The sequence below is a fragment of the Chelmon rostratus genome, chromosome 19 (genome assembly GCF_017976325.1).
Source record: "Chelmon rostratus isolate fCheRos1 chromosome 19, fCheRos1.pri, whole genome shotgun sequence".
NCBI lineage: Eukaryota > Metazoa > Chordata > Actinopteri > Chaetodontiformes > Chaetodontidae > Chelmon > Chelmon rostratus.
In genome coordinates, this window is record NC_055676.1 from 22,475,024 (window position 1) to 22,497,690 (window position 22,667).

The 22,667-nt window shown below is 42.7% G+C and overlaps 1 protein-coding gene across 1 annotated transcript; it reads right to left on the reverse strand.

Moving 5' to 3' along the window:
• Positions 1–1,315: 1,315 nt before the first annotated feature.
• On the reverse strand, positions 1,316–20,872 carry LOC121622663 (kinesin-like protein KIF2A). The gene is made up of 21 exons (XM_041959535.1): positions 20,812–20,872; positions 19,809–19,903; positions 18,604–18,723; positions 17,488–17,542; positions 17,034–17,162; positions 15,285–15,385; positions 13,340–13,435; positions 12,928–12,982; positions 12,507–12,669; positions 11,421–11,511; positions 11,282–11,345; positions 11,103–11,194; positions 10,243–10,385; positions 9,934–10,138; positions 9,452–9,562; positions 9,282–9,349; positions 7,706–7,795; positions 5,143–5,287; positions 4,468–4,569; positions 3,701–3,836; positions 1,316–2,628 (listed from the first exon to the last, which is right to left on the reverse strand). The coding sequence occupies exons 1-21, from the start codon at positions 20,870–20,872 to the stop codon at positions 2,543–2,545; spliced, it is 2,208 nt and encodes a 735-aa protein (XP_041815469.1). The 3' UTR covers positions 1,316–2,542.
• Between the last annotated feature and the right edge of the window lie 1,795 nt (positions 20,873–22,667).

The following is a 22,667-nucleotide window of genomic DNA, read 5'->3' on the forward strand; positions in this document are numbered from 1 at the left end:
CCCCGGCTCTCTCTACCATTGTCTGTACTGTGGAATAAATACAATTGGACGGTAACTCCACATGTGTGCGTGTGATTTTATTAGCCGTGCAGCAGCAGCGGGACGGTCTGTCCATCACTTTGCTTCAGGCAAATATCTCCACAACTATTGGATGGCAGTCCAGTGCAGCGAGGAGGCCACAGGGAAGCTGAACAACCACTGGACTAACGCAAGGCTCAGAACAGGAAGGCCGGCTTACCTCCACCTGAGAGATAAAGGACACTCATTGGAGGAGGACGACGTACATATTTACAGGACAGATGGTTTGAAAGAGGATAGAAGAAGGCCATTTACAGCAAAGTAGAGAAACCATCCTTCATCAGAGGTGGGGGGCCATGACGCCACGTACCCTCCATCTACAATGTTGCCCTTTCTCCTCTTTCCAGGAGGTTTAACAGCCATTCACACCTGGCCTCAGCTGACTGATGACTGCTGTTACACAGCAGGGAGCGCTAACGACCAGGGGGGTCAATGACCTTGATACTGACTCCACAGAGGTTAAATACCTGGGACTCCTCACCTGTCAGAACTGAAGAAGCCCTCAGGGTGAGACAGATAAAAGAGCCTGAATGACTGAGATCTTTTTTTTTTTTTTTAACTACTTTTTGTCAAGTTTGAGTTCGCAGTGGAAGCAGCTGTACTTCACTTTTTCGATATTTATTTTTCTGCTCCCTGTGCTCACTAACTAGTTTCAATTCATTTTGATTTGGCAAAGCTCAAGATGTTCTGCAATCACTACAGGGACTCCTGCTTCAATCAATGCACAACATCACCAAATGTGTTCACTCCACAGCTGGAAATAGTCCTCAACAAATGACAACTTGAATAACATTAAAAAAGCTAAAAACTATTGTCCAGCTGGAAATTATTTAGCCTCTTCTAAAAAATTAAATGACAGTTTAGAGGCCTGTTTTGAAAGATTTACATCTTCACTGCAGCAATTTAACCAAAAAATATAGAATAACACTTTTCTGATCCTTTAATTAGTCAATGACAGAAATCATTGATCACTCAGTAAATTCCAGAAATGACTGAATATTAAATTCATGTACTCTCAAGTGTAAAGTCATAATAAATGTCTGTCTGCAGTATCAGATACAACTCACTTACATCATATTAACATTTTAAACTAAATTTTTACAGAATAAATAAAAACAAATACAGCAACAAGAAGAAACTTTTCTTTATTTTGGCAAATTAAAAATTGCTGTCTCAGTAACAGTTGTGTAGGACACTCTGAAATCAGTTGCTTTGCCTTTGATTATAGTGCCCCCATTAGGCCAATTCATGTAATGCAAGGTTAGTTTTATATTTTAAGCTTCCTCTCAGTCAAACATATATTACACACAGTATCAACACAAACACACGTTGGCTCATTTTACACACAAACTCGACATGTCCCGTTCACCCCTGAGCTGAAACAAGGGGAAGAACAGGAAGAAAATCCTCCAAATATTGCACAAAATGGCAAAAGTTGTTTATAAAATTGGCCAAAGTGAGGATAAGCCATGATTGACCTTATAAAAATGTATTTAAAACAAATAAATTATTCACCTTTTTTGTTTAAAACGAAGCACTTGTGACTTATCACACTTACAAAACCTTCTAAATACACTTCACAGGAGGATGGAAGAGCAAAGACAGTTCTGCTCTTTGGTTTTACAGGTGGACGGATGCATGATGGGAAGCGATGGCAGCCTGTACAGCAAAGAGGTTGAAGAGAGACCAAACGCACAGACACCATATTTACACCTGGTATTAAAATGGTTCTGTATCCGAACTCCTCATCCGGATTGTGTTCAGATCGGGTATGTTGGACACATTCTCGTTGAGATCAGGTCTCTGTCCTCCAGAGCAAACCCTGCGCGTGAATAATCTGAGGTGGTGGCAAATCATCCCCAGACTCCCTTAAAAAAAAAATTTGTGCGTTGTTGAGTTCAGGGAAACTTTCTAAACTTTGTGCAACGTTGTCTACGATAAATTCTTAATAATTCGTCCCCTCTTGTAAATTCGGCGAATGTAATCTATGAATAATCTATTCCTTCCTTTGTATAAAAATGACTGTCAGTTTGTTCTGTGCACAGTGTTGCTACACTGTGCTTATGTCATGTGTAGCAGATCAGCTGCAGCACACACTGTTATTTCTTCATTTCAACCCGTATTGTTTTGGGTTTTCACAAAGTTCTGCTTTCATGGCACATAATAGACGTCTAATCAGTAATTAGAGGCCTGTCTCTTTCAGAATCTGCGTTTAAACTTAAGATCCGAACACAACGCGAGCCGGACGACTTCCAGATGTGGTTGGGCAGCTCTAATCTCGACACCCTGACAGCGCGTTGGTCTACAGTTCGCATTTTAACACCAGGTGTGACTGAGGTGAGAGAGACAGTAAGTCATAAAAATCAAAGCTGAGCTACATCAGCTCTTTCATCAGCAGTCACTTTCTCACTGGCAGGACTTCACCCTTCTGAATCAAGTGAATATTATCATATTTTATACATGTCTATAGTGCACGAGGCCTCTTGGGGGTTATCTGTTGGCTAGCTTGCTCCTCTTCCTGGAGTGCAGAGCGGAAAGACTTGACTTTATCTGAAAGAAGACAGAATATCAGCACAGGTTACAATCAATCACTGAAGTATGCTAACACTGTTGGCTTCATCGGTTGTTTGTTTTAGTTGAGGCCATGTTGGCCATGCCAATGTTTGCATGACAGAGAGAGAACAGCGGTGAGTTAAATGTTTTACCAACGAAGAAGAAGTTTCTGTTTCTTCTCACTGGCTACATCACAAGTTTACGTCCAAATGCAGCACAAATTTTAACCAGATTTTCACACAAAAGAAAGTAAATTTCTGCACATTTTCATCAACTTCTGAACATTAGGGATGGATTCACTGAGGTGAACAGTAGGTGGCGATATTTCTCCAGTCAGTTAGTAAACTATTGCAGAAGAAAATGATGATGATGATGCAGCTGATAAATACCAATCAAACAAATAACGTTAGAAAATTAGAAATGTATGTCTCCTTATGTGCAGATTTAAAATGCTCCTAAAAACAGGTGGATGGAAACTACTGACGGATGTTAAACTTATTTTACTGTTTTCGTCTTTACTTTGCCTGAGAGTGATGGTGCTCGGCCTGCTTCATGCTTCATGTTGTCAGAGAGGAAATTCTGCTGCTTGTTTTATAGGATCTGAACGTGAAGAAGCACCGACTGACAGGACAATAAGCTCAATTCCTTCTGCCTGGATATTCATTTATTCATCTGTGCGGCTGCATGAATGAACACTGAGCTTACAGAGAGACTGTTGGTCTGATTATTACTGCGGTTGGATGGTTTTATCCTCTTCTGCTCCGGTTGAACAGGAGCGAAGAGCTTTGATAGATGTAAAATCTGCTATTTTGCAGTTTTTCATGGCTTCTTAAACTGTTTTTTTTTTTTTTTTTTGCATAAGAGATGAAGACTGAGGCAATAAATGAAGGACATTTGCTGAGCTGCAGCAGCCGCTCTGACAGCGTCCATTGCAGACTCTCATTTTCAAAGTGATACGAAAATGTCCGACGTGGTCACGCTCTGACACGAGGCCGACATGTTAGATTACTGTCCGACTAACAGAAACGTCTGAAGGCCGCTGGAACATTTTAAGACGAATGATGTTTACCTCTCAGCTCGGTGAGGATGTCGATCTTCTGGTCCAGGATTTGTTCCAGCTGGGTTGCGAATGACTCGACGTCGTAGTCGACCTCCTCCGTCATTTCCAAAAGCACCTTCTCGTCTTCCAGCCAGCGGATCGACTCCTGTAACGACAAGCTGCACTTTAACAGAGACTTCAGACTGCGAGACGTGACGCTGAGGAGCGCCTGCCTTTAATGTCTACAGTGAAAACGAAAATGGACTGAGACATGGACCTCTCGACTTGGTTCTAATTATTTCAGCTCTATTTTTGTGGCAGTGCTATGACCAAACAGTTTGGGGTTTTCTTCACCTTGAAATTCCTGCATCATGGTCTTCTTCTGAACTCTGTAGAAGCGGTGGTGTTTCATGTTTTATTTTTAAAAAACAGTACTGATGCTGTCTATTAAAGAAACATCTATTATTGTTTCTGTTATGTATTTCTGGCTTCATTGTACCAATTAGCTTTTTAAACCAAAGACCACCTGGCTGCAGATTTGTGCTGCTGTATTCTCATCGTGCAGTTCTGCACCATCCAGACATTAACGTGACTTCCAGAAGAAGCGTCTCTTCGTTTGTTGAGCTGTTGTCCTGCTTCCCTGTGATTGGCTCAGCTGTTTCAGAGCTATGAGGCCAGTAATGTGATTTGCTGAGAGTGAATTCATCCATGTTCACATCCTCTGATCTATATTCCACTTCAGCCAGCCTGTTTACACCTGAACATGAGCCACGTTTAAAGTAAAGACTGTACTGTACCTGGAACACCGCCCGGTGGTCCTCCAGAACCTGCTCCTCCATCTCCACCAGCTGAGAGACGGCTTCGTGGAAAGTGAAGAGCTGCGGGGAAACTTCTTCCTCCTGCAGAGAACATGTTTGTTTTACATCACCGTGACACAAACCGCTGTTAGAAGCTGTTTGTGCTTGCTGGAATCGTTCCTCTTGTTCATACTGGATTTAATGCACGTGCTGTGTTAATGATGGGGGACAAAATCCATAGAATCTATTCTGCTTTCAAATATTTTACAGTATTTAGTGTTTCCTGAGAAGCTTCAGCAGGCAGAGTTAAACAGATCTACAGAAGTTACAGGCTTTTCAGTACAAACTTCCCTCTTTGTGTCGCTAAGTTTTAGCTAAAAATGCTAAAAAATGGGAAATGTTTGTTAAATGCAGCTAAAAACATAAATACTAGGCACATAAAGACTAAACACATGAAGCGATCCATGTGATATAGTGTTGAGGAATGAGGTTTTCTCACTTCAGGAACAGATCCCTGAAGTTCTGGTTCCACTCTGACCCTCTGTGCCAGCCAGTGTGAACAGGAGGAATGACTGTAGCCAGCAAAGATATGAGTATTGTTTTAAGACTTTTCTCCTTAACCTTTGACTGATATGTGAAATCAAATGATATGTGAAGTAGCTGAACTTGTCTTACGTTCTGTTCACAGAGCAGCTTCAGGTCGTCCCTCTGCGGTGAGCTCCCAACTCCCCACTGAGCCTCCAGCACCTCCAGCTGAGTGACGTGTCCTCCCTGATGGCTGTCCATCGCTGCTGCTGGGTCCACAGTGAGTTCCTTCACCCTGACAACACATCAGTGCCGCTCGTCAAATAACAACATGGCTACTGCAGCGACTGCTGAGGTGTGTGATGTCCAACAGCGGGCAGCAAACTGGTTGGTAGTTGCATGCGACATGCAGACGAGTTGCTGGTGAAAATGCAACAAATACAGAGTGACTCCATGCAGCGTGGGGGAAATCTAAAAGCAGGTCAAAATCAAAAAATAATGGCCAGTGGAGAAAAATGTTGATGTAAAATGAACCAAAAAATGACTAAACAGGCAAAAGTTAAACCCATCAACCAACTGTGGGATTCAATGATGCAACAGCTCAGACCAATCACCCTAAAATATACTGAATACATTTAGGTGGCTCCAGTCACGAGTTTGGTAGCCTGCAGGTTAGCTGCCATCATTAAAGGCCCCCTCCAGACATATTTTAATACGACATCTTGGAATAATAATTTGTGTCTGACGTAGATTTCCACAAAGAAGCTTATTAGTTAAAAATTCTCCCTCAATGCAAATATTTATCCGTGTTTCTGCACTAGAAGCTTCATGTTTCTGCATCACACTTGTGTTAGCTGCATACTGGACTGCGATTTGCATTAGCATATGAACGAGTTAAACTCAGATTTAAAGGATAACTTTCGTTTGTAGACTTTATTTGTAGCATTAAATACGACCATTTAGACACACAGACAACTTTGGTGGCAACAGAGGCATTCCTCCTCTGTTGTCATCGATGAACATTGTCCACAAGAACACCACCAGTTACCGTCTACTCGTGGACGCGCAGCCGTTTGTTGTTGTTTGGCCAGCTGTTCCTCTCTCTGCCTCCGCGTCCTCCTTTCAACGAGCTCCTCGTCCGTGTACTCTGGCTCAAAACGGTAAGGACGTCCATCGTAAACAAAGTCATCGTCCACCACCTCAGAGTTGGAAAAATATTCATCCGTTTTGTGAAAAATAACAGTCGCAAACTACAGCTAAACTAGCCGACCGCCGCAGAGTTAGCCGTGTTGTGGCTGGTTGCTCGCAGCGCGGCGCTCGAAAATGACGTCATCCATGTCAGAAGTAGTTGTCTAGAGACGCTGGATGTTGATGACATGCCACCACGGGCTCAGAGGGGAATAGCACCAGCATATCATCACAAAATATTGGAATATGAACGAGTTTCGCCGCAGATTATGCGTTTATAGAGGCTGCGCACGGGTGCCCCGAGTACTCGCATTATACGGATATACGCGCCGCTCCTCTGGGGCTAATTTCTTCAAAACGACTCAAAATGCCACCAAAGTTGTCTGGGTGAGTAAATGGGCGTATTTAATGCTACAAATAAGGTCCAGGTTGTAAAAAACCAAAGTTATCCTTTAAGGGCAGAAACTTTGGTCCTTTTAGCAGATGGATGTGAGAACAGCCCATTTATCACCTGCTATTAACATGTGCTGTGAATCTGGACACATTATCTGCACAATGACATGTGAACCATAGTCTTTACATTTACAGCTGGGACTAAAATGTTACTGCAATATGCAAATTAGCCATGTGGGGTCACAAGTGGTCGTCATTCATTTCTAAATTTTCTACTTGTACCTTTTGCCAGGCTTGCTTTAGCTAGCAGGAAGATGCAGAGGCGGGTGACCTTTCAACTTTCTGTAGATTATTTTAAGGACACAGTCGAGCTGTACATATGTCATTTACACCTGGCTAACATCCAATCACAATGTCAGTCACACAGCCTCTGATTTGTTCTGCATGCATTTACACCTGCGTACGTTTTTCCTTATCTAGATGTGTTCAGATAGAGATCACGTGTTAATACAAAGTGTAAACGCTGCCCATACGTCACACAGTGGAGTTCAAAGATCAAAGAAAAACACATTTTGTGTGGAAGGGGACTTTAAGCACAGCCTGCAGGGTTGGTGGTGTTTTATATTCTTGTTACTGTCAACAAATTCAATGAAAAGACCAAAACCAGCATCTCAGTGTCTGACTTCCTCTCTACGGATCTCAGACCCAAGCCCATTGGTTCCTACTGAAGGTAGAAAAAAGGTTCAGTAATTTCCCAAAACAGCTGGTCACTGTAATCACTCAAACAGGAGGAAATAGTGCATTTGTTGGGGACTATTTTCAGCCACGGATTAATCCTAGTGACTATTTGGAACAGCAGGATGTTGTAGTGGGACTGGAGCTCTTTGGCACAGAAGGATACGATATCAGCCTTAAATACACCAACAACACTTATTAGGATCAATTTATTGATGTTGGTCTTTTCATGGGATTTATTGATACTTTCTGTGGCTCTGCGTGGCTTGGGCTAACTTCTGAGTGGACACAACAAAAAGAGGTTACTAATGGATGATGTGGGTAATGTCACATGCCAGTATGACGGCAGCTCGTTGTGAAGGCCGCTGTGGAGAGACGTAGTGTAAAGTGACCGTACTCATAGGTAGGGGAGAGCTCAGAGCGACCCCCTCCGCCCCCGCTCTGGGAGAAGGGAATGTCTGAGGGACTTATTCCAAACTCCTTTACTCTGGAGACACGGCGGGAAAGAGACAGGAAAAACACAGGACCACAGAAGAAGAGAGAGGAGAGATCAGGTTATGTTGTGCAACCAGTCTCACATTAATTTGATTTAGTCGGAATGAACGTGTGAGGAGAAGGACGACAAACAGGGACACAAAGGTTAACCGAGATTCCACGGTACGATATCCATCTCAGACAATATCACAGTATTACACAATTATTATTACTACCATCAGCTACAGTGAGCCTTAAAGGAACGAAAACAGAAGTGAAATAATCTGTCCTATATTTTTAAAATACTACTAATATGGTAGAATACAGTATTTTTTAATAACACTAACAGGTTAGAATTCATTGTTGTAGATAAGCAAACGTACATGCTATGATAACTGCCAATTTTCATGCTGTGAAACCTTCATACCGCTGCCACCCAGACTAAGACTAACTTACTAACTGTACAAACTGTAACTGGTGATGTGCTGTTCTAGAAAAGAACAATTGCACCTGTATTAACAATAGGTCACGTGTACTGTCAAAGGTGTCGCCTGAGTCCTCAGCAAAGTCTGCAGTTCCCCTCAGCTCCCATCTTTTAGCCTGTTTTAGCTCATTGTTTTGGTTCCTTTCACCGCTCCCATCAAACCCTGTTCCAGAACACAAACCAACTTCTCCTTTTAGCAATGAATTAGCTACAGTTGATTATAACCTGCCTCCAGTGATGTTTATTTTAACCAGCAACAGTCAGCTAAAAATAAGAAGCTGCTACTTTTATGCTTCCCAAAACTCAAAGCTAATAAAATAGAAAATGGAGAGATAATGATCATGATATTCGTTGGCATCTTAGCTTAAAAACTGCAGGTATTTTGCTGAGTGGGGGCTAGAACAAAAATGAAACGTCTGTCAGAAACAATCCCAAATGATGAACATATCAATGTTGTATTTTACACCATTTTGCACTGCGCCAAAGTGCCAAAACATCCATTAATACTGCTCAACTAATCAATCAAAAAATAATGATTAATATGACTATGTATTGGAAGGTCTATGGACAAATGACAGCTGTTAGATGAAGCTTTACATTGATTCTGAAATGCAGAAACTTAACTCAAAACTAAGAGATGCAACACGTTCACAGTCAGCTGACACCATCACTCTTGTGTTGTCTGGGTATGAAGGGAAATGCTATGAATTGAGTTTGGCTCTTTTTTTGGCTGCATGTTTATATGAGGGAGAGGAGAGTTACTGCAGGCAGAGATGTTTCGTAAAGATTTGTGTTTACATTAATGTGAAAGACCAATAACCCTGCAAAGCTACTGATGCAGAATAACTACTTCTTAAAATGTTCTCTCAGGTGTTATATTCTGTCCTTGATTTACAGAACACAGAAACACCTTGTTGAAATGTAAATTGTGAATCCTTTTGGGGGCACTTTTTAAAAATAATGCTGTGAAATAAAAGTTAAACAAAAGCTTTTTTGTCAGAATAATCTGTGTTACCTGTTAGCATATCTCAGCGTGTTTAAGGTGTTTTCACAGGACGCCATTCCAGGAGAGATGGTCGCAATCTGCAGGGAAACGGCGCAAAGTTCAGTATTCATCAAGACTTCATCCAAAACTGTCCAACATCAGATTTTAAATAATGCATGTGCCCCCAGTTTTTGTCTTACCATGCATGTTCTGGAGTTTTCTCCGATGAAGGAGTCCCTCAGCACTTGGGTTAGCTTGCTGGCTCTGAACGGAGTGTGAGGTTTGTTTCTGCCCAGAGCTCGAATACACTCCTGCAGACAGTGTCAAGTCAACAACGATCTTCTCTTAAATTATGTATTTAACTTTGTGTTTAACTCGAGTGTTGTCTCATGTTTTTGTTTGTATGGAAGCTCCAAATAAAAGAGGAAAATAATAAAATGTAGTTATGTATGGTACAGTGTGGTCATTTTACACTTTTTTTTACTGAATTTACAAAGCAATTACTAAACTGTGATATAAATTTGCATATCCTGTGACAGATGATTTTGGTGTCATCCACCCCTACCAGTGAGACTGAACCATCCCTGCTGACTGTACTGTGCATGTGTGCAGCATGAACACTGTTCAAACATTGCATTAAGGCCACTGATGCACCAGACATGTGAAGTACTGAGGAGGAGACCTTTAGTGCCAGCAGGCTCTTGTTGATCTCAGCTCCTTCGAGACGAGTCTGGCGGTCAGCGCTGGATGTGTCCGCCCCCCTCTCATTTCCCGCCAGGTCAATGAGGGAGAACTTCCCGTGCATCTTCCCCCGTCGGCGCAGAATGATCTGGAACACGGCGTGGCTCCGAGAGGAGTGAGCGTTCGCTGAGGTCTGACCAGAAGTCCTGAAGGGAAAAACTCATAAAGCTTATTTCTGAGGGCCGGTCGCAAAGTTTTCTGACAACATTTATAACAGTAATTCAGTGAAATGCTCTTCCGGCTGTTTCACCTGCAGCTGTTTCCCACTTCGATGAGTTTGAGGACGTCCTCTGTGCATTTCACCTCCCTCTCCTGCAGCCCCACCACCTGCACCTGCTGCTTCCCGTCCTCCAGGACCCGTAACTTGGCTTTGCGGTTTAGCAGGTCAAACACCTTTTAATGCACACACAAAGTGGTTGAGCACCTGACATTTCTGCAGCTTTACCGTCCCTATCGGAGCCTCTGTCACGTTCCTCTTCAAGTGTCACGCAACAGTTTGAAATGCTGCAACAAACACAAGCTGAAGCAAACACACAAAGCTACAACACAAACAAACTGGGACTGATACTACTCCAACCTCAGAGCAGGACTACACAGTAACAGTCTGCAGTCACCAAACAGGACTTAAATATTAGTATTATGACTTGCATGAAAGTTTTCCCATGACTTCAGCTGAGTTGTGGCACACCCAAATCATCATTTTTGCAAAGCAGGATTTTCCGCCAAAAAGCGCAAAGGCTGCAAGGACCTTCACAGCATGTATCTAATTTGCATCCCCCAAAGGTCAGTCATTAAAATTATTCAGTTTTTGACAAAATAATCTCTCAATATGCTCAAGTGTTAACCTCTCCTCCAACAGTGTCTGTCTGAACACCATCTGTTTCAGACACCCCTGGAGCTTTCCTAAATATCAGCAGAGATGGGAGTAATGGAGTAATGTCCAGCTGATAGAGAGGTGATGACATGTTTTTACTCCAGAGCCTAAAAGTAGGACTGAAAATGTGTCAGTCTGAGAATCTGTGGGCAGTTAGGAGTGATTTCACCTGGTTAATACAACCCAAACTCCTCCTCTGGAATAAATCTATTACTGCTCATTTAAAACACACTTGCCTTTCCGCTGTAAATCTCAAAAAATGTGGCAAAGATTTGAAGATCCAACTTCTTGTAATTAGGCTTCTTAATCATGAGAAAGACATCTCTGGCTGCACAAGGAAAGAAAAAAAGAGACTTGAATTCAGCCAAATGGAGTAAACCAGCAGTGAAGATAAAGCAGTATGGGAGCAACCAACCAGAGAGTGCATAGATCCCTTTAGAGCAGTCCTGGTTCTTTCCTGAAAAGTCCCCTCCCATCGTCTGAAAAGGAGATACGAGTTAAAACAGGAAGAGGGCAGCGACACACGAATTCTTCTCCAGTTAAAAAGCACTCACATGTGTTTTTCCACTTCCAGTTTGTCCGTATGCAAAGCAGGTCGCCATCCCCCTCTCGAAAATGGTCTCAACCAGCGGCTGAGCGGTGAACCTGTGAGCAGAAGAAAAATAAGGAGCGCTATAATAACAAATACTTTGAGCCACCGTAACTTCAATCCTTCAGTCTGAATACAAAACAGCATCATGTACAACAAAAGACGATGTAGAATGACACTAAAACTCGCCAGCTCATCAATCAGCTGATCAGGGAGTGATTTAGGTGAGTGGATTTGCACGAAATGTGTGCATGAATAAATTGTGGAAAGTATATAAATACAAGAATAAGAAAATATTAAAACTCAACTCATTATTATTATTACTATTTTCATATTAAGTCTTTATTACATGATGTCACTTCACATGCCTCCTGCTTCTCTTAAACTAGCAATCTAACTGCTACCAGATTTAGGCCTATTAGCACCTGTTAGCTGGAGTAACAACAATGTCAAAGTAACTCTGAATTAACTATCTAGCTGCTGCTGTATGTAAAGACAGACACTATCATCTTTTATTCATTTAGCTTGACAATGCTACACGTGCTACCAACCTAATTGGCTAACAAGCTAGGTGAGGTTGTTAGCTTGGTTTATTACTCAGCATTAACAGCAGCTGCAAATGCTAGCTTGTTAATTCGGAGTCATCTTAGCAGCTTTTGATTCTAAAGATGTTCCTCAAGCTAACAGGAGCTAGCTAACAATGACAACATGTACTCTTCACTTTGACGCTGAATAATAAGCTCACAAGCTAGCTGGCTAGGTAGTATGAACAGCCTTGTTATGCTAAGGCTAAAGAGCTACAGAAGCTTCTGTGTCTGTCATATTTATCTACAATGGTCTCTAGTTAGTTGATTCAGAGTAATGTTAGCATTGTTGCTCTAGCTAACAGGAGCTAACTGGCTAAGATTTGCAGCCGCTAGGAAAGAGAAGCAAGGGGCATGTGATTGGTTGAAAGACGAGAGGGCGATAACACTTATGAAAAGCTTCTTTATGAGATAAATTAATTTATGTAATATTGAACATGTTGGGCTTCCATAGACAAACACATTACCTGTAAACCATTTCATTGGTGGAGTTCTCATCAAAGGCGTAGTCAAATCGGAAAGTCTGGTTCTCCAGGTAGCGGGTCAGGTCGACCTTCTGCTTGGGCTCGTGGACCATTACCACGTCCTTACTGGGAATGGTGATCACATCCAAATCCTTCACGGACAGCTCTGAAGAGGCACGGACAAGGCGTTTATTTTGTTCAGGCGTCAAAGAAAACAGCTGTTACTGATACATGAGAGATGAGATTCTGTCGTTCCCGGGCGGTAAGTAAACACAACTGACATCATTTGTCTCGGTGTTGACTAACCTCTGCGTATGATCAGTTCAGTTTAATCTCAATGAGAACGTTACTGGTCACACTAAAATAAAATAAATAAACAGGTCTAGCGGTGGTGAGCACACATACAGAATAAAGCTACTCTTACCTTTTTTATTGAGGGGACGTGCACGCACACACACACATATTCTGTGCTCCTCGATCTGAAATGTCAACAGATAAATTGTATTGTTAACACTCGTATAAGACATTAAAAAGAGCCTCAACACTGCAACTTTCCCCCTCTGACGCCTCTTAAATAGCTTTAAGGTTGGAAAAGATTTAAATAAAGTGGGTTTTCTAAACATTTAGGTACACAGCATAATACTAATGATTAATGTAGTATACAGGATTTAATCTCTAAATGACCTACATATTACAATGATGTAAAAGCCTGACTATTATCTAGAAACCTTCATTAAATGATGAACCTGCTTCTATTCACTGTGTCACACGATCTTTTGTGGAAGATTTTAATACGTAACGCTGAATCAGGAAACACGGCTCTAAACCAGACTTACCAGATCATTACTGGTTAAAGGCCTGTAGTCCAGACTGGCTCTGAAGTCTCTGATCATACACATGATTTCATAGTTCGGTAAATTGACATCCACCTCCTGAAATTAACAAAAACAAAATTATGACAACATATTCATACAGACACAGCAGAGAAAAATTCATGCACTTATTCAGCAAAGTCAATGATCCGACTAGACTTCTGCACATGAACCAAATCCAGCCTGAGGTCTGAAAGTATGCTTTTGCTTGATTCCACATCATTGACCATTAGTGCACCAGGCTAAATTAGCAACACCCCCTTTATTTCTGCCTGCAACACATGTAAACACACACCTAACCGTACATACTTCCTCCCCCATCAGAAACATGTTTCTTCTCCTGTTCCTCACTTGGATGTTTCAGACTCACCGTGCAGAGCCATGTCTGCACCTTAAATCTCAGTTTAGAACACGAATGCATGAGCATGTGATGAAAGTCCTGGATAGACTGGTCCTGGCCCAGCTGAGTCCACAGGTGAGGACATTCCTTGACCCCCTGCAGTTTGCCTATCAGCCCCATTTAGGAGTCGATGACGCTGTCATTTACCTGCTGCAACGAGCCCATATGCATATTGATGGTGGAGGAGGCACTGCAACAATCACATTCTTTGATTTCTCCAGTGCCCTCAACACCATTCAACCTCTGCTATTGGGTGAGAAGCTGCGGGGGATGGGTGTTAACGATGCAGTGATCTCCTAGATTACTGACTACTTGACAGGCCGGCCACAGTTTGTCCGTCTGGGCAGCGGGCTGTCTGATGTGGTGGTCAGTGATACAGGAGCTCCACAGGGGACTGTGCTTTCTCCCTTCCTCTTCACCTTATACACCACTGACTTCAAGTACAACTGAGTCATGTCACCTGCAGAAGTTCTCTGATGACTCAGCTGTTGTCGGGTGTATAAGAGAGGGAGAGGAGGGGGAGTACAGGACACTGATAGACAACTTTGTTGAGTGGTCCGAACAGAACCACCTGAGGCTGAACATCAGCAAGACCAGAGAGATGGTGATCGACTTCAGGAGGAAGAAGACGCCTTCACAGCCACTACGGATCAAAGGGGAGGTGGTGGAGGAGGTGGAGGACTACAAATACCTCGGTGTGGTGATCAACAACAGACTGGACTGGAAACCCAACACAGAGACTGTGTACAAGAAGGGGATAAGCAGACTCTACTTCCTGAGGAAACTGAGATCCTTCAACGTGTGCAGCAAAATGTTGGAGATCTTCTACCAGTCTGTGGTCTCCAGCGCCATCTTCTTTGCTGTCGTTTGTTGGGGCAGCAGCATCAGAGCCAGCGACACCAACAGACTTGATAAGATCATCAAGAAGGCCGGCTCTGTACTCGGACTCAGACTTGAGTCTTTTCAGACTGTGGTGGAGAGGAGGACGCTGAATAAACTGTTATCCATCATGGACAATGATCAGCACCCTCTCCATCACACAGTGGACAGACAGCGGAGCACCTTCTCCCACAGGCTGCTACAGCTCCGCTGTCGAAGGGACAGATACAGGAAATCTGTCCTGCCACATGCCATTACACTGTACAATAACAGCTAAAAAAATCTCTTTTGTACAATACTTCTTATCACTATTGTTAGGCTACTTTTGATATTTTATTATCTATCTATCTATCTATCTATCTATCTATCTATCTATCTATCTATCTATCTATCTATCTATCCATCTATCCATCTATCCATCTATCTATCCATCTATCTATCCATCCATCCATTTTACAACAATATTCAGAAACCAGTCATGGTCCAGTCTGCAACTTACATAAGTTTGTGTGGAAACTTGAAACCTCTAGTGCACAAACTGAAGGATGAACTTCACAGTGAAGTCGGAGAAACCTTTGCACACCTGAGATGCTGTGTGTGTGTGTGTGTGTGTGTGTGTTTGCTCCTCACTTGCGCCCTCTTCTCTCTGAGCTCTTGTTGCTGAAGTCGCCTCTTCTCTCGCTTCTCCTGCAGTTTCTCGACTTCCTTCACACAGTTGGACTTCCTCCGTGCTGGAGAGGAGGGAGCGAAAATAATCAAAATAATCACAATTAACAAACATTTATGTATGGTTCCACTGTGCAGGATTCTGATATAAAACAATGTATGGACTCAAAGAAAAGTAATCCTTCTCTGTCATCACCTATGACCCACTACAAGTGTGTGGGTTGTACTAATAAAAACTACTACTACAAAAATGGCAGACACAGCAACATAACTGTTGTGGTCTGTGTGATCATTCATTCCTACTGACAACGAGAATCTTCAGCTCACACACATATCAAATAATTTGAGCAAAATGGAAAGTGATTTCCTGAAACAGCTGCTTCCTGCAGTTTTTAGCAGAAATGACTCACACAGTATCTAATTGTGCATTTGTTGGGGACTATTTTTAGTGGCGGATTAATCCACATTTGGTGCTCTAGTGACATGTGGGATTGAGTCAAATTAAACTACAGTGTGTGTGTCCATGGTAATGACGGCACATGCCACCAAGTGCAAGTGGGTGGAAAGTACTATATTTAAGTACTATCTGGAGGTACTTTACTTGAGTATTTCCATTTTATACTACTTTATACTTCTACTCCACTACATTTCAGAGGGAAATGTTGCACTTTTCATTGCAGTTCATTTAACCAACAGCTTTAATTAGTAGCTACTTTGGTAACTAAAGGCTCTGCACACTCACACAGGTGTCTGCAATCATTTTGGCTGATTAGACCTTAGTCAGGTATAAGATGTGTCAGTAACAGCTGAGCAGGTACTACAAAATCAACATGACAGTGACAGAGATGTCAATCAAGCATGCATTAGGCAATGTAGGTGAGACCACCTGTGTGGGCGGGTGTGCAGGAGCTTTAAGGTTTTACATACAAATGATATTGTACCTTTAGAAAATATGATTCCATGACTGAACAACCAAGCAGCATAATGAGAAGTAGCAAACCCGTCATACAATAAAGCAGCGACAGAGTAGTTTTACTTTTGATACTTTAGGTAATTTCTGATAATACTTCCATACTTTAACGAGTCCAATTTTGAATACAGTACTTTCACTTGTAGTATTACGTATTACATATTACAGCCTTTACTGAATGAAATAAAGCATCTAAATGCTAAATGCCACTGATTTTAGAGCTCCATGTACAGGTGGGTGAGATAAGACATCAGGCTTTGGATACACACATAATGCTTATTAGTAGGACACACATTCATTGCTGGTTTTGGTCTTTTAATGGGATATACTGACAGTTTAAAAAAGGAAAATGTTATTCTTTGAAGTGATTCTGCAGCTTTCCACATGAAATGCTTTTGAGAGTTAAATCTGAAGACTTGATTTCCACAGTAGCATAAATTTATGCTAATCCCGACAGCCACATCTGAAAACTAGAACAAATGCTGTAGTATGAGTCGAAGTCCAGAAGCGAAGCCAGTGAGCAACCGTGAAAGAGCCTTTGACGCTCTCACACTCGCAGCTGTGTGGACGCATGACATCACCGGCTGTGGCCTCGGCCTCACACCCTCCGCCAGAAAATAACAACACACAACAGCGCACGCTTGGAAGCTACCTCCAAGTACATCAGAGGTTGCAAACACTCAGAGGCCTGTGGAATGGAATAACCTCTGACATGGACAAAGCAGACGGAGAGGCTGTGTTACCGTTCTGCTGCTGTAGCAGGGACTGGCTGAGTGCAGTCTGGGGAGCGATGGCCGGTGGAGGCGGCTCTGCAGGCTGGCTGTGTTGGCTGTGCTGGCTGGGACGGGCCCGGGTGGTTCCCACTGCTGCAGCTGAGGAGCACACGGTCCAAAATAATCATCGGCCTGTGCAAATCTATTTGTGCATATTCCATTTAACTCTACTGGTATCTCTGCATGATGAATGATGTTTTAGAGAAAAGAACAGAAGGCAGCAGTGCAGCTTCGGCTCTGATGGCCACAGCAGCTCATTCTGTGTCTACAATCTGAATCTGAATCAGCAATGCTGAGGCAGGAACTGTGTGTTACAAGTATTAGACCAGAACCTGGTGGCATGTCCGCCCTCAGGTCAAGATATGATAAAAACTCTCCCGCATCTCCCTGAGGAGGAGGTGGGAGAGTTGAGTGTCAAACATACCTCTATTCTCCCGTGGAGCACTCTCAGACTTAGGTATTGCTGTAATCCGTCTGGTCTGAAACAAAAACACAAAAAAATACAATAAACCATTACAGATTTGAAAGTAGGCCGGTTTAACAGGTCCTGTTAAAGTGGCATTCACTAACGACAGCGGGTACCTGTCACATTCATGGAGAAATGGGAGTGGTTAGTACTACAATTTAAACCTGTCAAACATTTCTGAATTAAAAACATCTTTGTGGGATTTAACCAACATCAGCAAAGGATGAAACATCAATGAAAGATGGCTCCCAGCTGAAAACCCTGCAGCTGCTGCTAAAGCACCGGTGGAGGTGCAACAGGTTTCAATATCAACCTGTGAACCAGGCGTAAGGTATAATTTCTGCTCCCTGCTCAGACATTTCATTAAACAACTTAATTATTGTGGGCATAAACGCTCCCCAAATAGTGAGTTAGGACAATAGATTCTGTAGTGTAGTGAGGTACTGTAATCAATCCAAACATTTGGATTAGGATGAATCTTTATCAACAGCTTTTTCATGAGGGAATCAGGGGTTGTTAAATTTATATGGGTCGTTACATCATGGATATTATATTTGCAGTGAATTAACCACAGCTTGTCCAACTGGTTAGTGTGTTTGTGAACGCCTCATTCATCAGTAAAATCAGACAGGTGGCTTTAAGGTCATGAGTTGATTAAAAAATAAATTAAATGTGATGATTCTTACAAGATTTACATGTTCATGTTATAGTATTAGCGTCTGAGTGTTGCTGTACAGCATCACCTAAACAGAGAGGACAGAGCAAACAGTTCATACCTACAGGTTGCACAATGTAAAATATAAGATTTATATTAATAAGATAATATATAAAATACCTAGTAATAAGGTACTTTAATATGGAATATCTGACTAAAATTCAAGTCCTGTTTTAGGCAAGTTATATAAGCAAAAACATACTGAATGAAGTAAACATTAGAGTCAACCTATTTGTGTTTGTACACAGTATAGAGCACGTGCACACACATAAAACTACGACCAAATGAGGAACAGTAATAATAACTGATGAACATGAGACAAGAGACTGATAACTGATGAGAACTGCTGAGGGGCAGACCTTGGGGAGTTTGCTGGTTTTGGCAACGTTGGAGGGAGGAAGAGGAGCCTCAGGACTCTGTGGTATCTCCTCGTCAGGAGCAACATCTGGATTCAGAGCAAAGACGCTCTCCAGGTCGATCTGAGGCAGAAAAAATGGCAGAGATTCATTTAATTATTATTATCATATCAAGTAATCTCACTGAGATTAAGATCTCCTTTGCAACAGAGATCTTTGTACAGAGAGCAAACTCAAACTCAAAAATCCTCATTCAAAATCCCACTGACATTTGTAATAATTCTAGGACTGAGTCTTTCTCAACAGTCGTGTGGTTTGCTTACATGTGTAGGACAGTTTTTTGAAACGATCTAATAAAGTTGTTTATTCAATATTTATGTGCTTTAGCAGCCTTTAACGAACATAATTTCCCACAAGCCCCAGATGTTTGTGGGCTAAATGTCACAGCTCCTCAGAAGATGTGAGTCCATCAGTGAGCGGATGGGTTTCTGTTAATTCAAACATGTCTGTAGTAACAGCAGGACAGAGAGGAAGCAGAAACGAACTTACGATGACGTAATAAGGTTTTTACTGAGAACCAAAGTTTTCCTCTCTGCTCACAAAGCAATCATTTCGATTTTAATGTCCAATAAAAACTGCTGTAGCTGATGTTGATTTGAAACTCCAGCAACATGCATCATGCTGATTGCACTGAGTTACAAAAGTTGGTGGCTCTCAAAAGAGGAAAAAACAACAGAGCTGAGATGAGACTCAAGAGAAGCAGAAAAACAAACTGCATCATTTAAAAATGTTCCAAAATTAAAAGTTATCAAATTAGACTATTAAGATTTAATGATCTTTTTCATTCACTCTATGGTGCAAAGTTGTGGACGGTTCCCGGTTTCAGTACAAACTCCTGACGAACTACAGCTTTAAATCTGAAAAGACATGTGATATATTGAGGCAGCTATAGAGGGAGACATCTATAAACTACCTCTACATACGACACTGTAATTCTGTCAGATGGAGGCTGTGAAGCTGATATCTATGGTATAACATGTTGGAATGCGTGTTAATTTAAACATGTCTCACTGCTGCACATATTACTTTCCAGACGCACTGAATGGACATTAAGAGATTCATAAGAGGATTTGTTAAGCCTGAATGATGACAGCACAGCAATGAGTGTCTTCAGGTACATAAAACAGGGAGTTAGTGGCAGTTAATACCTCTTTCCCTTTGGTGTCTCCATTCTCGATCCACTCCACTGTCACACTCTCGTTGTCCTCATGCAGTGATGTGACCATCGCCTGGTGTATCCGTCCTGCAGAGAGAAGAGATGCTAGACCTGCGCTGTGCTGCATGGGACTGAGGAGTCAGCGCCTATAGGGTACATATGCTGCTTTAAATCAGAGACGCTAACACATGCAGCGAGCCATGAGCCAAACACAGCCCTGAGATCATTTCATAAAGGGAAAAATATGACATCAATATCTGACGTTCTGGATTCCTGCAGTCACAGTTTAACCTTAAAATAAGGATACTGAGATGCTAATGGGTGTGGCTCATGATGATGATAAGACTTTCCCCTGTCATTCACTATGTCACACACAACTTCACCAGCTGCCATTCACCACCTGTTAATTGGATTCTTGACAGCCGGTGTGTTTCACACACATTTTTAAAGTAAAAACAGGCTATTTTGGTGCCAGGGAGATGGGATGCAGTTAGAGGGGAGAGGCCCCTTGCATGCAGCCATCCATCAGCCCCTGATTCACAGGCCACTGCTGGATGATGCAGCGGAGGCTGGTGCGGTTAGCAGCACTGGAGGGCTTTCGGCCATGATGCGGAGAGGAGGGCAGCGCGGACAGAGCCAGGCAGGGCAGGTGTCATTTTTGGCCGGACAACCGCACAGGTGGACGGACCCGCCTGCCCGCCCGCCCTCCCGGCTGGCTGGCTGGCTGGCTGGCTGGCCGGCTGGCCGGCCAGCGTGTTGTCTCCTTCACTGACAGTCGACAGCAACGTGACAGAAAACGCCATTTGTGTTGGTTTTAAGGCTCTAACACTTCTCAGCCCGGTTTTTTTAACACGACATGCCGGTGAAAATGATGATGTAGCGGCTTGCTAGCTAGCAGCAACACCCCGCTGCGGTGAGCGGTAACGTAGGCTCCTCACCCGGACCCGCCGGACGGAGGGCGGTGTGTGTGTGTGTGTGTGTAGCTAGCTACGTACCGTCGCTCCGTTTTATCTCAACGTAAATGCCCACGAAGATCTTCCCGAAAATCCCGGCCATCTTGCCTCCTCGTGCGGTGTCTTCTGCGTGCGGGCGCGCGCGCGTGTGCCGAGCCTGTCCAAGTTGCGCGCTGCTGCAGAAACTGGGGTCACCAGCGGTCAGTCACAGGAGAGGAGAGGGAGCCGCCGCGCATGCGCGGGTGATGTCGCCCAGAACAGATTGAGGAGAGGCGCATCTTGGCATAAATGCAGGCAAAGGAAGAAAGAAACTGCTGCTACAGGGAAGTTTCTCTGGAGGTCTGATCCTCACATAAACTGGAAAAGGTCTTTGGGTTATTTAGAACAAAGCAATGGGAGGACATTTTATTATTTTACACAAAATATCCTGCCTTTACGGCCATTGATAGCTCTTTTACCTTTTGCAGACACAGTCTTGAGTCTCATTTTCTCAAGGACTCTGTCTATACTTTTAATCTTAACGATGTTTTCTGTTAATATGATAATCTAGTATGTGATAAACCTCATCATTCTATATGGAATCTATTTGTGAATCACTCTCTAAATTTCACGTTTTCCAGTGAAACTGTGGTCACTGCTTAAAACCTTTAGCCTATTGAGCAATAATAATAAAAAATGAATGATGACAATGAAATGACATTTTGTCCCCGCTGACACCTCTATTTCATTGTTTGTCTTCTTTTTTATGTTTTTATCTTAACTGCGTCACATTATTGTTCATCACTGCATTTACTCCTACTACTTTGTTTCAGCTCTATTTGTTTATTAAGTGGATGTTTTTTTTCATTGTACTTTCAATCCAGATTCCAAAAAATCTGGGATGCTGTGTAGAACTTAAAACAGAATGTGATAACTCGCTAATCCTCTTTGACATATACTCAATTGAAAACTGTACAACAATTCATCAAATGTTTTACCTCATCAAGTTAACTGATTTTTGTAAATATAAGATTAGATCAGATAAGACAATACTTTTTTACTCCTACAGCAGAGAAATTTGCTGTGTTAGTGTAAGGTGCTCATAATAGTGCACAACAATTGCAGAGTCATCAGAGAACCTTTGCAGGTGGCAGTTAGCTGGTTTGAAACCTGCAGTGAGACTGTTGCAGAGGCCTGCACATGCTGCAGACAACCATGTGGGAGTCACAGTCCTGTACGCTCACATACTGTGGTCGGTTGGTGAGGTAGTCCGACCCAGAGGTGGAGGTCTACCCCTGTGTGCTGCACCTTGTCCCTCTGAAGCGTGGGCTGTATGGTATTGAAAGCACTGGAGAAATCAAAGAACATGATTCTCACAGTGTTTCCAGACTTTTCCAGGTGAGAGAGGGGGCTATTTAGGAGGCAGCATCAATCACCCTGATGTCAGGTTGACAGGTGAACTGTAGCGGATCCATTGATGGTCTCACCAGGGGACAGAGATGGACATAGACCAGCCACTCCAGGGTCTTCATTAGGTGTGATGTCAGTGTCAGCGGCCTGTAGCTGTTGAGGTCCTTGGGGTGTGGCGTCTCACAGGTACCATGCAGGATGATTTCCAAAGCTGTGGCAGCTTCAGGCTCAGGTTCAACAAGATATCAGCTTATTCTGAATCTGATGCAGCAACACATTTCAAACAAGTTGGGACAGGAGCACTTCAAAAACACCTGTTTGGATCATTCCACAGGTAAACAGGTTGTTGGTAAAAGGTAATAGTATCATGATTTATATGAAGGGAGCATCCTGGAAAGGCTCAGTGGTTCACAGCGAGGATGGAGTGAGGTTCAACACTTCGTCAACACATAATTGGATAAAGGAGAATAATACCTGGACTCAGGAACACACACATGTTACTTGAGCAA